This window comes from Protomyctophum parallelum, assembly GCF_964188405.1.
Source record: "Protomyctophum parallelum genome assembly, chromosome: 7".
NCBI lineage: Eukaryota > Metazoa > Chordata > Actinopteri > Myctophiformes > Myctophidae > Protomyctophum > Protomyctophum parallelum.
In genome coordinates, this window is record NC_139705.1 from 35,960,411 (window position 1) to 35,975,937 (window position 15,527).

At 41.6% G+C, this 15,527-nt stretch overlaps 1 protein-coding gene across 4 annotated transcripts; it reads right to left on the reverse strand.

Moving 5' to 3' along the window:
• Positions 1-149: 149 nt before the first annotated feature.
• On the reverse strand, positions 150-14,702 carry ampd1 (adenosine monophosphate deaminase 1 (isoform M)). Of its 4 annotated transcripts, none has more exons than XM_083770246.1 (15): positions 14,572-14,702; positions 10,421-10,586; positions 9,721-9,874; positions 8,743-8,914; positions 8,229-8,448; positions 7,152-7,281; positions 6,768-6,962; positions 6,369-6,500; positions 5,829-5,992; positions 4,788-4,914; positions 3,826-3,989; positions 3,255-3,375; positions 1,640-1,813; positions 1,257-1,367; positions 150-1,119 (listed from the first exon to the last, which is right to left on the reverse strand). In XM_083770246.1, exons 1-15 carry the CDS (start codon positions 14,600-14,602, stop codon positions 964-966), a joined length of 2,217 nt encoding a protein of 738 aa, XP_083626372.1. In that variant the 5' UTR covers positions 14,603-14,702; the 3' UTR covers positions 150-963. The 4 variants fall into 4 exon arrangements, with proteins under 4 accessions (XP_083626372.1, XP_083626374.1, XP_083626373.1 ...); XM_083770248.1 differs by having other exon boundaries at positions 14,581-14,701; XM_083770247.1 differs by having other exon boundaries at positions 10,421-10,584; positions 14,576-14,694.
• Positions 14,703-15,527: the final 825 nt, after the last annotated feature.

Sequence of the window (15,527 nt, forward strand, 5' to 3'; positions counted from 1 at the left end):
GTCATGTTACTAGACAACTGAATTTCCCAGCAGGATCGATAAAGATCTACTGTGTGTGTCAGATCAGTCAGTCTGTCCGTCCCATCTTAAGCAATCCTGGCAGATTGATGCAGCATGGTGCTTTGTTAGAAAATGCACATTAAAATTGATTTTTAATATAGATTTCTTTATTAGTTTCATTCATATACATGGTGTTGCTCCATAAGACACATCGCCACACTGACTTAACACATGTATGTATAGACACATGGGAATAGGCTATACAAAACACTTCTTAAGATATCATGTGCGGACAATATACAGCGGGGGCGGGCAACTTTGATGATGGAGAGGGCCGCTAAATGTACACACTCACTCACTCCAGGTGGCCACATTGCGTATCTGCACTCTCACCAGTAGTATACTGTAAACCCCATAACTCAAATCTATAATAGTCACAGATGTAATAAGAAAGGGATATTAACAATTATTATTCAGTGTAACCTTTTCATTTCATTTCAAATACTTTTATACTGACTACTAATACTACTACTAATATTAACTATTGGACATAAATAATAAAATAGTAAACTTGCATGCTTGGAATTGGAACAGCTGGAATCAATAATTATATTTTAATATTGACGAGCGGGCATTAAGTGAAGGTGGGGCTGCATGCATGGACCCCCCAGGCCTACGTTTCCCATGTATGATACAAAAAGCTTCAGCTTTCAATGGAGAATACATCAGTATAGAAGGCATTTTGCTTATGATTCCATTCCTTGAAGTCATATAAACGTACTGTATGCGTACAGGCACACATCAAGGTGTTTTGAAAGCACATAACCTTATATGGTACAGGCACACATGACAGTTATCCATTTCTGGGTTGGTGAAGAATTAAGGGCTACTAAAGTACTATATCATATCATATCATATCATACTGTACTTTGACTTAGCAAGGAGTTTTATTATGGTCACTGTTTACTCTGTCTTCAGGCCCTCCTTGATAAGGTTGAGCTCGTAGCACAGGGTTTCATAGCGGTAGGCCATGCGGATCTGTGCCACGTTGGTCTTGCGGATGTCGTTGCCCTCCGGACCCTCCTTGAAATAGTGGTCACCCAGGAAGTGAGCTTTTTCCTGTAGTAGAGAAACCACAGGGCCGCAGGTATAAGTGCTATATCTACACAGCAAAAACCCTGATTGTGAAAGTTGCAATCTGTAAGTTTGATTTTGATTTTGGTTTTTTTACCACACAGTCAAGCCGTATTACTTACCTCGTGTGACAGGCCACTTTGCAGGACACTGTTCCTGGAAATCTCACACATGTCACATGTGCTAAGCTTGAACACCTGGGCTGCAATGGCATATTCCTCCATCAGGGGCTCCTGTGAGCAGCACACAGATTCAGTCACACTGATAAACATGTGCGTTAATAATAGTTCACAGGCCCCACAGGTCCCCTTGTAAAATCTGATAGTCGGTGCATTACACGGCATGCAACCAAATATAACCAAAACAGGCAATACGGTAAATTTCAACATCTCCTAAACTAAGATTCTGATTGCATATGCAAGCATGTAATGGCAATGTAATGGCATGTAATGGCAAATGCCGTTGCTAAGCAAGAGCACACTATGTGCAGATGACTGTCCCTGACCCTAGTGTAGTGGAACTGCATGGGGTCGTCAGTGGATAGGGAGACCACAAGGCCCTTCTGGAGGAATTCCAACAGGGGGTTCTTGGCGTACTCCAGGAACAGGCTGTTGTTGCTGAGAGGGGACATGGCGATGGGAAGCTGGGTCAGGAAGTACAAGTACTGCAGCACGGGGCTCTGGTGGGAGAGAACCAGCATGGTTAGCACCAGCCTGCCATGTTTAGTATATAGTATAGCCTATAGATGTCACAGTAACATTTGAGATTATAGTTGAATGTTTCCACTTTAACACACACACAATTAAGCTGCTATATTATGAATAAAATAAAATATTTTACTTCAAGTGCATGGTTGTCTTTCCATCACCAGCATTGGCCCCTGTCTGCTAAATTTACACAAGTCTGTAGTAGTTTGTAAGCTTAGGAACATAGCCAAATTGAAGTCTGTTTTAACACATAAGGGCCTGGAAAAAGATATCTCGGCTGTACTACTGTAAATCCCTGTATTTTGGGTTGACTCAGTCCAGTGAGTCCACCCTGCAATTTATGGTTAAAAATCTGCTAGACGTTTAACTGGAACAAAGAAAAGAAAGCACCCCTGTTTTGGCCCTATATTTGCACAATACATTTCATGGCCATTATAATCACCACTCCTGAATAGAGTGCCTGGTGCTGGGAGTCTGGTGCAACGCACAGGTCCTGGGCCTGGTGAGAGCAGGAGTGGACCTGGTGAGACGTAGGAGGGGCCCGGACAGGAGTCAACCCACAGAACCTAGTTCACAGAACCACGCACCAGATTTTGGTTCTCCCAGTCCCAGCAGAGTAGTTCCGGAGCAACGGATTGTGTGGCCTTGCTCATTCTCTGATGGACTCTACTGGGACATAAGTCGGGATTTGATCAACCCCGGCTGGGTCGCCTGAGTGAGGGGTATGATGTTTGAAGACCCGAAACCCCGTTGACCTCATGAAACATCACTGAAGATACGTCCAAGGTGCGATGTATTTCTTAATCTATGAATTCCACTTTCTGAAACCAGGTTACCTAGTCACCCACTCATCAGCTTCTTTCAGTTAAACAAACAGACTCAAAAGCTCAGTCTGAGGTGGACCTGTGGTTTATGATTTGTCCTTAATGTATTTAACCTACTTTTAATGTCATCTTACAAAACTTCTATCGGTTGCTTGTTTGTTTCAATTTCTCTTTACTTTAGAATTTTGCTACTGTGTTTTAGTTTATTTAGTTTACTTCTACAGTAAGAGTATGTATGTGTTTTACATTCTAGTCTTCCTTTTGTTGGACTATGATCTAGTGTGTTCTTGTTTTGACTACTGTTATTTTTGTGCTACTTTGGTGTATATAAATAAAGATGACTGGACATGACTTGACTAATACAATATAGTGTAACTAGTACAGCGATTAGAAGAGCTACTGTAGGAGGTTAGTCTCCCAGCTCTCCTATTGCATTTACAGTATATCCTGTGGTCATGGTTGGACACCTACTGGTTTATAACAGGTATTGCATGAACGTCAGAGAGATTAGATTATCACAAAAGAGATTTTTCCACTGGTCAATCACACATAATGAAATGCTCAATTTGAGGAGGTAGTGGACATTGACCTTCTTGAGATTGAGGCCATGGGAGATGTTGTCGGCCGTCATGAAGCAGGCCAGCAGATGTGTGATGGCACCAGCCTCTCCACAGTGAGGCCTGAACAGGAAGGTGTTCATCCCCCTCTTCCTGGAAAGCGGAAGACATTTTTAAACAGATTGACAGTCAACTGCCATATAATAAAACTGGGGTTGTGTCACAAAAATCGGAAGTGGTCTGAAGATTTATTTATTGAGAATTATTGCCCTGTTGTTCCCGTCATAAAAGCACTTTCTATGAGATAGTGGTGATTATTATGATCCTGTACACTTAACCACTTGAACGATACTGTACTTTGTCCTATGGCGAATAGCAAAAATAGGCTGTAGATCGGCTACTTTCACTACTTAATGTATTAAGTATTATGAATTACTTATAATCCTCAAATATGAGGTATTTTGACATTTTTTGCCTATACTGACATAGGATAGGCTTAGGTAGGCTACCCAAAAAGGGGACACCAGGTTGAAAATGGTTAAACTTAAAACAGATCCAAACAGATGATCAATATGTTCCATAATTGAACAGAAGGATACTCACCTACGGAGCTGGTTGAGCATAGCAATGTTGGCATACATGTAGTAGATGTAGTAAGTATAGGATGGGTTCTTGACAATATCCCACTCCTCTGGCTTGGGGCTTTTGGTGGAGAACATATGGCCACTGTGCTTGGACTCATCATCTACGCTGTCAAAGCCTGTCACCTAAGGAGCATAGGTAGAGAGAGATAGAGATTGTCCACTAACATATGACGTCACCTCTTCTTACCACATGAACCAGCATCCCTATTCTGGGACGAAGAATTTGGCAAAAGCAGCGTTGTCACTCCGCATCTTAGAAAAAAGTACTGCGAAGCAGACAATCCGCAGCACTCCAGGTTAGAACAAAATCCTTCTAGGTGCAAGGCTCGAAGATACAAGATGAAATGAAGAAAATGCCAGCACTCATTATACTGTCCTTTTCACATGATTTTATTTACCTCTGACGAGAGTGGACAACGTACGCGTTTCGGCCTGGTTGGCCTTCCTCACAACACTGAGGAACGCCAACCAGGTATAATGAGTGCTGGCATTTTCTTCACTCTACATCTTCACTAAAGCCAATCTACACGCTCACAACATGTCACAAGGAAACACGTTGTGAGCTTTTAGATATGGATAGTATATATATGGTAAGTATAGAATGAAAACAGAAGGGGGCTTAGGACAGAGCCCTGGGGGTCTCCGACTCTCCAGTCAAAGTCAGTAGGTGATGTTCTCAAACATTGTTTGGCTTCTGTACCTGATTTCTGAACTACCATATTTTGTTAATATTTTTGTTTTAGAAAATAAAAAAGCACAAGATGCTAATATGGATTAATAATAAATTAACAATACCTTTTGAAGAAAATAACTTAACTACAAATAAGAAATGGAGTCTGAGTTGAAATTAGTAGTTGGTGATGGTAGGGTGAAAGTGGTTAATGCTGGTCTCATGTTTCCATGTGCATCTGTTGGTCTTACATGATTGAGGAAGAGGCTGAGCTCAGGGTTCGCTTGTGGGTTAATGGTGGCCTCGAAAATGGGCAGGAAGATGTTCTCCAAGTTCTTCCCGAAGTGGGGCACAAAGTCCCTGCCCCTGAAGATATCACTGACGTAAAGGAAAGACATTAAATAAAGTTAATATATATATATATATATATCTTTTTTTTATTTTTTATTATTAGGCCCAGATAAGAGCACAAAGCGTAGAATGTCTCATGGCAGGAAGTGATATTTTTTGGTTAAAAATTTAAAATATTGTTTGGTTAAAATAAAAAGGTTACCTCCATCTCACAGAATACATTTTCAGTTTGGACTTGGAACACCAATCAAACCTCACAAAGATCATTTAGTAGCTTAACATTTATTTTTGTTTCAGTTCCAATTTTGTCTACCCATTATTTGTCTGGCCATATTTTGTTTTCGTTCCATCACTTCTGATTTCATTTGTTTATCCTGTATTCTGAATGAGTTCTCTTTCCTGGTTGGATAAAATTGGCATCCAATCCTGAAAATGTATTTTCTGTTTGCTAAAGAGCTCGAGAGACGTGGTGACTTCTGTTACTGAACAAACACTGTAGTTGCTATCAGAATATAGAGCTATTTAAAACGTTTTAACAACTAAATCTTTGATGAATTGAACAATGTGGACCCTGTTGTAAACAAGTGTAATGCTTAATTGGGTCGTCCACTCACAGTTGACAGTCTTTGTATTGAGTTTGTGCTTAAAATGTACTGTAAATTCTACAAACTGTTAATAAATATTTCAATCAATCAATCAATCAATCTCACTACCACCCCCTTTAAGCATATAGGCTACTATATTGTGTGAGGGAGTCGCTTGCCAAAATGAATAGATTGCATACTCATCTATCGCATCCGTTATTTTTGTGATACTGTCATACTAGAGTATAAAAAGGCTTTAGTCCCTACAATATCTCTAAATGAAGGCCAAAGACAGGATAAACTGCACTGTGACTACTGAGTGAAATCCAGGAAGCAGAAAACCGAACCGACACTTACTAGATCCTGGGCACCTGAATCATCCACTTGAACTGCGGGGAAAATACTCTGTGCTTGCAAAACCAGCTGGACAGCTTGGCCCACTCGTCATTTTTGCAGCCATAGATTGACAGACGTGGTTCTGCGTATTGATACTTGGCATCCTCAAGGTCACCGGCAACTTCCTGTTTGATATAAATGAACACTGTCATCCCACTCCACACAGTTATATCCACATGTGATGAATCCATCTGTTTTTGCTGATCAGTTCAACACACACTGCTAAAAGATCAGTATATGGGGCATGAAGAGCACTCAATCAAACAATGTCAAATCAAACTCTGTCAAACAATACAATAACCTATACTGGAATTGCAAAACACTAACCATCATTCAGATTGTAATCCAATTATGTAATCTATGTGTATTAGTTAGGTTTGACACCACTGTTCTAGCCCATAAAATTCAGATGTCTCAGTAGATGGAGTTCTCCGGTCGCCTGGCTACAACTACTGAGACATCTGAATTTAATGATGTGACATAAGCAGCATAGAGACTAACCTTAATGATGGTGGCGAAATACTCTCCATTGATATGGTTCTCTGTCTTCATGTACAGATCCCGCAGCTCGCTGGCTCCCACAGGGTTGTACTTGGCGTTGAATGTGTCGAAACGCTGGAAGGTTTGTTTGCCCTTCATAGAAAGAGGATGAGAAAAGAACATTGGCCGGGAGTTTCAAGTTTATGTCAAAACCTTTTCAACATTAGTGTGCTTCCACCTGACAATTAAAGGCAATCAGAGAATAGAAATGATGTCACGCTTCAGATTATTCTCACATTGTACTTAGTATTACAGTAGTTGTGTGAGTGATTTTAATTCAAACTGCAGCTTTAATTGGACTCAATACTTTGGTCTCTGATTCCTAATTCTGACACAGCAGCCCGCCCAAACCGAACTCACGGCATGTACGTCCAGGGAGTCAACGGTGAGGTCGTAGGGGTGTAGTTTGAGGTGCTCAAACAGCTCCTTCATGGTGACCTCCTTGCCGTGCACTTTGTGCACAACGCGGTCCAGGTCTCTACGGTAAGAATTCTTGATGAAGCGCAGCAGGTGCTTTTGGTTCATGCAGGCAGCTGCGTGGATGTGTGTGTCAACCTGCAGCGAGAGTGGTTAAGAAGAGTTTTTATTTGATTTAACACAAATTGTGCCATCCGTGCCTTCATATGTGGATTTTTGTCAGTATCAGAAAATGTCCGGCCTCCTGTTAGGAACCTGTGGATGTCCATTTATTAAACCATTCCCATAAACCTTGCGAGTTCATTGTGATGCCGAGATCAGGCCTACCTTCCTGCAGTTGTAGAAGTCCCTGTGTGGGTTCAATTTCAGTTCCTTCAACTCATCCATCTCATTAAGCATCTCATGCACGTTGAACTTGGAACGGAGGAACTTCAGGCGGCGGTGAGTATAAGTCTTCCTGCCAGCCAGGGAGAAATAAATCCACACATGAACTCACATCTATGTAATTAAAAATCTCAACTGTTACTTTGATAGAGTATACTGTATTTGTTTTTGCATGTAGAAGACCCAGGTTGTATTAAAACGTGGTTATACATGCAATTCTGTATGCAGCAGCACCACAGATAGACACTAGGGTTTTTTTTGTGGGTACAGTGTACAGTATGTGGACCATCGTGACAGTGATCAATTGTTGATTAAAAAAAGCTTCTAAGTTCTAATATATTATTTATGCCCCAAAATCTATAAATCTCACACTATTAAAGGAGAATTCCATACTAAAAGGCTTTCTTACCTTTCTTTGTAGTTGTTACGTCCCCATCAAAGAGGTCCAGGTGTTATTTTGTGCAAAAGCTCCTTATTGGCTATTTCCCCTACCATAAGCCCTAAATGAATTGCATTGAATTGAATGGGGTGTTGTGCGAATTCGCTTATTTCCATCGAAATAAGTAGTAAAGTGTGCCGCTTGGGTTATTATTTACATCATGAAGAGAGGATATATACAAAAAATATATAAATTTGAGCGATGGAAATAAGCGAATTAGCACAACACCCCATACATCCCATTCAATTCAATGCAATTCATTTAGGGCTTATTGTAGGGGAAATAGCCAATAAGGAGCTTTTGCACAAAATAACACCTGGACCTCTTTGATGGGGACGTAACAACTACAAAGAAAGGTAAGAAAGCCTTTTAGTATGGAATTCTCCTTTAAGGCAACGGACCGGTTCCACGCACTGCACAAGGTGCCCTTTTTTTACTTGAGCACTTGCCCCTCTAAATGTCTGTGCACGCAATTGAGCAGCACTCAAATAGTCTGACGTGGACAATGTGAAAAACACCTGCGAACATAATGAAATATTCAACTGACGGTTCGGAGACTTGACACATCTCAAGGGACTCACGTTGGGCCCAGTGCGATGAGGGAAATGAGGAAGTTCATGTCGTCAATGAAGGTGTTGTAGTCAACGGCAGGCAGATCTTGGGGCTGGTGCTTATCCGCGGCCGCAGCGTTGTCGTAAACATAGATGACGCCGTCCTTCATGCGGGCAACCCAGCCCACGTTCTCAGCGAGTTTCGTGGCGTCGAAGGGGTCTTCCCCGTTCTTGGGAGGTGGGGTGAAGACTGAGGGGGGGGGGGGTAGTTTCCTGAAGTTAGCAGCACATACTGTATACCTCATCATGTACAGTACAATATATATAAACATATAAACCATTTAGAAAGCAGGCCCACATCCTCAGGAATGAAACGTGGTCATTTTCTGGCCCACCAGTAGGCAGTGGTTTTGGTACATTTTGATGCCAATACTTTTGTACTTTACTTGAAACAGAGTATTTTAAATTGCAGAATTGTTAAGTAAAATATTTGGGTACTTTTCCCACTACTGCCCACCACCAGTAGGTGGCCATACATGCACACCTGGCAGGGTCTTGACAACGTCCTCCTCATTGAAGGGCTCTCCCTCCATGTCCCGGAGGTACTGGGAGGCGGTGTAGGGAAAGCGCTGGTAGGCCAGCTTCATGTACTTCTCTCTGATGGTCAGAGCACGCAACAGACCCTTGCAGGATAGCTCAAAATCATCCATGGTTACCTAAAGCGTAAAGAGTAAAGTAGAGACGTAAATAAGTAAGAGTAAGTCATTCACAATTCTACATAATGAGCATTGATTGTAACCTAGTATATTTTGATGCAATACGTCTGTATCTTACTCAAGTAAATCCTTCAATGAAGGACAGTATCTAATATATAAGTAATTATTCCATCAATGGTTACTTCAGGCATTAAATGCCTGAAGTAATTAGTATTAGTGCAAATTTTGCACTTTTACTGAGTTGAACTTAAAATTATAAACTGGCCACTGCCATTCACATAATAGACTGCAATAGCATGCGCATTGTGCAATACCTGCTGGGAAGTAACGCAAACACACCAATATAGTGGCAGAACCGTAGGTACCATAATAGTGAGCAATGCAAAAACAGAACTGTTCATTTACACTCTCCCCTTAAATGGTCAAGCTACACTTTGGAAACTCAGGAACTCCCTCTACCCAGGAATCGATGGACTCCTGGGAACACATAAGGTCCTACATGTATTCCTGTGAGGAAGGCCCTGGCTGTCGTAAGAGGTCATGACCTCTCAGACACACGGCCTTGACATTGAGACAAAAAAAATGTGGGCAAACATCACATGACACCAACTTGACCCACAGGGCAGGCCCGGATCTTCTCCATGCCACATAAACAAATTCCAGTTTTTTCTAGGTTAGGGGTCGGGTGTGGACATCACACGTGTGTATGCTGTTGACATGTTGATAACAGAACTCTATGTTGTGGAACAAGTGACCGGCATCAAAGTTGTCTCACTTTTTATTTATTTTTGTAAAAGAGAGCCTACCCCAGAGGCGTAGTCTCCGATGATGGCCACTCGCTGGAAATCGGGTACTTCCAGGTAGCACGGTGTGTCCACCTCCACCGCATGGACAACACCAGCATGATGGGCTTGGGACCCGGCCACAGGCACAGCCATGGTGGCGCGACAGCGCTTCTTACTGCAGGCAGTGTTACACAGCAGGATTTAGTGCTTGGTCTGACTTAAAAAACACTTGAACGCTAGCAGCAGTCTTTTCAGAAGAGATTAATTGGTTGGTTGATTTAATACTTAATTAACAGATTACCAGTACAGGACAGGTCCCCCTCCGTACTGCCAAGTCTATGGACTTTGTAATATTAGTTTAGAGCACTTTTAAGGTGACGTCAAGTGGCAGCCAAGTCTATGTACTTTTAATGTTTGTTTAGAGAACTTTAAACAAACATTAGAATCAGAATCAGAATCAATCTTTATTGTCACATCACATTACAAGTAAGGTGGGTGAAAAACGTGGTTGTGCAGGCTCATTCATTGCAGTGAAAGAGAGAGAAAGAGAGGAGCATAAAGTGCATATACTGTATGACCAATGTGAGTGCATAATAAATAAAAGGTCATACTGAAGGTATGTACGAATGTAGATAAAAAGTCTCCATGAATCAGTTCGGTTACTGATTACCAGGCGCCCCTCATTTTTTTAAATAGAGTATCACTGAAACCCTGTACTCACCGTTTCTCCACGTCGTCATCATCGCGCAGATGTTGAGCCATCGCCTGGTTGAACATAGGGCAGTCATCATCCACATCAAACAGGGACATCTCACTATGGCCGCCATCGTTTAGGCTGTCCGACGCAAAGACTTGCTCCGCGAAGGCGCGCATCTTGTCATCGGTCTCTGTCAGACGGACGGGGGAATTGATTTAGTAAGCACTGAGTTGAATGTTGGCACTTTGTTTTAACAAGCTTAGACAACTGAAAGGTGAACCGATGATCAGATAGGCCTACAGACGACAAGAACCAACGCATGCAAGATTGATCCCAAAACTGATGATGATCATGGGACAATAAGCCATAAAAAGATAACTAATATACTGTACTACAGTATATATTTTAAAAACATGGTGGCTGTAATAGAGAAATCAGGGGGACATGGCCTTCTATCTCAACGGTTACCCAATACAAGTCAGAGGCAAATATCACTGTACGACGACAGTACTTACATACTGAACACTACTCAAGTAGCTGCATGCGTTGTATTTGTACATGACCAAGTGTATTACTTGATTAAAGTACAAATCCACAGGCCCATGCATCTACAACACCATAATGAAATACAGACGGCTTGACTCAAATGGATACTAGCATGGCAGGTGCGTATGTTTATATAGGCTACAAACAATATCGAGCTCGAGGACACCAATCAAAGTGATAGGGCGACCGAATAGAACAGAATTCAATGGAGAAGTGGCGACCTGTTCTATTTGGTTCCTCAATCTATAGGCCTATAGTTCTTGTAGCATTCAAGCTCAAAACAGATGACCATGGGACAAGCCACAAAAACAGCCACTGTAAAAACTGTTGAAACAGCAGGCGGACATGGACTTCTACAACAATTAAAGCCAGAGGCAGATACTACATCACTGCATGGCGACAGCACATACTTCAGAACATGCATTGTATGTTCTCATCAACCAAGTACCAAGTATGTCTTGGTCATGTGACCAAGACATACTGTAGTTTGGTTCAAGTCCAAATCCACAGACCCATGCACATACAACATACAACAGCATGATGAAATACAGATGGTTTGGCTCACATGGACTCTAACTAGCATGGCAGGTCAAAGGTGCGAAAGTTTATATTGGCAACAAAAATAGCTCTTGTACTCATTCATGCTGCTCGACAGCATCACCACTGATAGTGGGTGGCACTAGGGTCTCTACTCTAGGAAACTACAGAGGTCAAGTCACATGCACGTGTATGTGAACACGCGTACAGAACAGCATGTACTTTCTAGGAACGGTAGGAATTTCATCGTCTCATTCATTGAGTTCATTCATTTATCATATCCACATACCAGCATGTACTATTCTACAACAAATATGGATAAATGAATGAAGTCTGTCTATGCTGAGACAATTATATACTTACTCTCTATTTTCCCAGCAAGTGAAGGACAACCCAGAAAAAAGAGAGTTATGTTAGCAATGAACAGGTTAAAAGGTGTTATAATAAAGCATGTAAATGATGTTACACATAAAGATGTAAAGCAACACATAACTGCTGTGAAATGTTAACTAATGACTGGACAGTATTACCATGGTATGACACATCACAAACATTTAATTAATACTGTATTAGGTTTCTGGGAATCAACAATGATGACCCAGTATTCAACGATGATGTCCCTGGTTAAGAAAAAAACACACTGGAGGTTACAAATACAAACAGGCATGAAATAGACATTCTAGTATTTGTTATGTAGATGGGCTGGGTGGTATAGGGTTCAAGTGGTTAAAAATTGACGATAAATTACAATGATGGATGTTAATATTAGAGGATACATGAGTGTACATGGGACAATTATGTTCCTGTTCAGAGACAGGAGTGATGCAATCAGTGTGAGGTTTTTCAGCGGAAACATCAAAGTCCAAAGACAGCAGTATATTATACAGTAGGCTACTTGGATGTTCTGAGTAGTAATTAGCTCACCTCAACTCAACTGTTGGTGATATGAACCCTCATGCACTTGAGCTCGGTTTGTAATTTTGTAATTTCAGACAACCCTCATTTTTCCAAGGGGAAAACAAAATAAGGTTGGTCATCTTAACGAAAGAAAGGATGCAACTTAAGTCATATTTTTACCACCAACAATGGTTCAACTAGTTAGAGATTAGCGTCTTCGCGTTATGGCAAAATCAGAGAAAGTTATGTGGTGGACTAATAGTTTTTGTCTTCAAATTTTATATTAACCACTTTAAACTTGGGTTCACTATTTTGGGCATGTATAGGCAACATTCTGACATTTTCAAAAAGGTTTTAAATGAAGCGTGAAAATGGCCAATTGGCCATTCTCACTATTTTTGTAAAGTTTAATCCATTTAGGACGGGAACCCCTTTTGGTGTTATTACCTTAGAGTATATATGAATAGAGACGGCACCCGGAGGAAACCCTGAGGCGAAATGGACATAGTGGCCGAATTTGGTATTGCAGCTCGAGCCAGCGCTGGTCCGTTGACTATCATTGCGCACGTTCATGTTATTGGGGCCATGACACGTGAACGAATGTTTCATACGTGAACGCGCACAAACGGCACAATGATAGTCAACGGCAACGTGTTCATGTGTTTGGGGCAAATCCATCCACGTTTTTTCAGAAAACTTGAGTCAGGATTTAGAAGGCGTTTTTAGAATGGGCCTCAAACCAGCTCAATTTGAGAACTGCCTCAATCTAATGAATTCTACCTGTTATTGCTTACCCCGCAATCACTGATAATAAAAACTTGCATTGGCAGTCTGTGAAGGCAGGGAGGAAACCTGTGTCCACAACATCACGATTCCACAGCCACTGCAGGTACTCAGCCCACAACAGGTGTCACATCAGGCCAATAAACTCCCTAGCGAGCAGCTTTGTGGACAGTGGACAACATGTGGAAGTATGCCAGTATGCCAGTTGGTCACGTCAGCTGGAAGTAGTGAGCCTATGTTTAGTAACCACTTCTGGTATCAGAAATGTATGCCGACATACAGTATCTTTTTAGGAAACTTCAACAATGTAACTATGATTTGGACCAACGCAACGCCATTAACGGGCATCGTAGTGTAGTATGAAGACAACCATGTTTTTACCATTCTGTAGATTTTAACCTGGAAAACAAGCTACAAAATCGGCTTATGGTTTCATCCCCTTTTAACTAGTCTAGATTACTTAGTGCATTGCTTGGTGATTAACTTACAAATTATCACTGAATCACGTATCTCTTTTGCATGCCAGGTCAAGTCACTGTAGACACTCGACATAGGAGAATCTGCTGAATGGCCACTGCCTTCAAATTCAAATTTCACTGACATGCAACCACTTGGAGCCCTGTCACAGTGGAGAGCCAGGGTGCACACTTCAGCAGCATTATGTAATGTGTATGCATGGCATGTAATAATGTCAAATGCATTGAAGTTTAAATGGCTCAAGTACAAATGCTTATTACTACCAGGTGACCAGCTCCAAGCTGAAGCTGTAGTTTATTGGTAAGGAATCCTAATATTGTGATGTAGCGTAGGCCTATTATAAGCTAAAACAAATGTTTATAATTACTTGAAATTACTCATTAAAATCTAAAGAGAACATTTAAAAACATTACAGAATATGTGAGGCTCCTCGTCATGTATATTTTGTTCCCATTTTGTGCAAACTATAGATGACTCCCTCTGGGCCTCAAGTTAGAACATAGTTAGACCCCTGAGTTTGGACGCTGAAGCCTTGAGAGCAGTTCTCCATGCCTTGCCATCCTATAGAATGTCACACCTCACACGGGAAACAGATGGGGAAATTTATGGCCTCAACAGTTGCTGAGGGTGTGCTCCATTCCGGAGGATGTGGTGTATAGCTCCATCAGAAAATGAAAATGTCCAAAACCAAAGTGAGAGAGCGAGAGGTGTGAGGTGTTCACTCTAGATCGATGTTATAGCCTACTCTAAATTTTTGTTTTCAAAAGTGACCACGAGTTTGGCAAATAGAATCCACAGAAAAGAAGAAAAGGTACAAACACAAGTTTCATTTAAAAACAATGGAACGCTATTAAAATAATTTGTGGAAGAACATCCATCAGAAAATGTCCTTCATGAAAAAGCTGCTCATTCCAAAAGACAAACTGTGCCCACACTTACTGTACCTGGCAATACGACTTTAGGCATGTTGACGATCTTCCAAGAAAACCCTCCCAATAGGACTGGCAAGTGATGGTCAGCTACTGGACCTCTGCAATGGCAGTGTGGATCACTATCCCTGCAATATTAAGCTTTTCTTTTGACACCCCCCCCCCTCCCCTGTAACCAGAGCCAGCAGTGCCCACACTGGATATGCTCAGTCGCAACTGGCAAATTGTGTCCACGACTCTATTTTTAAGTCGTACATGTGAATCGAGGAGCACTCCCAGTCAAGCATAACATGTAGAGAGGAGTGTGAGAGGTGTGGCATGATCGAGGTCTGGTTGCTGTGCCACTTCTGCAAGAACATGGATGTTCACATGGGCTCTAAATCCCTAATCTTCTTGGGCATTTTTAACACTTTGAAAAACATTTTCAAAAACAGACTTAGCTGTAAGAGTCATCAGACCAACCTTTAAGAACCTTTGCAGTTCCAAGAGTCGTCGTGCTGTGGCAGCGTTCTTGTCACCAATATCAAAGCTTAACACTAAGCTCCATGTTTCTAGCCAACAAGAAACGGAACAGAGTTAACAGAGTGGAGGAGAATGAAAGAGGTATTAAAACAGCCCAGACAGACTGCTGCTATTTTCTCACTCAATCACCCTTGGTATTCCCTCATAGTGGCTCATGCAGATTCTTGTTGGTAACATGGTCACTCTTCCTGATGTTAAGTACTTCACGCAACATTCTGGTAGTGTAGCACCAGTCTAGAGACTTCTGCAGGGTTGGCTTCAGGTCAGGATTCAGCATTCACTGAATAGACTCTTACATAGAAGAAGCTGAGGCTGATTTGTTTGAGGAGGTTGGAGTTCCATACACTGGCCATGCCGTTCAGGGCGCTCCATTCAATTGCCTTCCTCACTTTTAGATCTTGATCAGTTAAGTTCACCCATGAGCCCATTAGTACAGCAGA

Bases quoted from the DNA above. Each gene is read 5' to 3' on its own strand.
- ampd1 (XM_083770245.1), bottom strand. From the start codon at position 11,969: ATGTGTTGCTTTACATCTTTATGTGTAACATCATTTACATGCTTTATT. The intron at 3,376-3,825 runs GTGAGTATCCTT...TCCGCTTTCCAG, and splicing joins ATGCTCAACCAGCTCCGTAG to GAAGAGGGGGATGAACACCT. The intron at 1,814-3,254 runs GTCAATGTCCAC...CTCTCCCACCAG, and splicing joins ATGGCCTCAATCTCAAGAAG to AGCCCCGTGCTGCAGTACTT.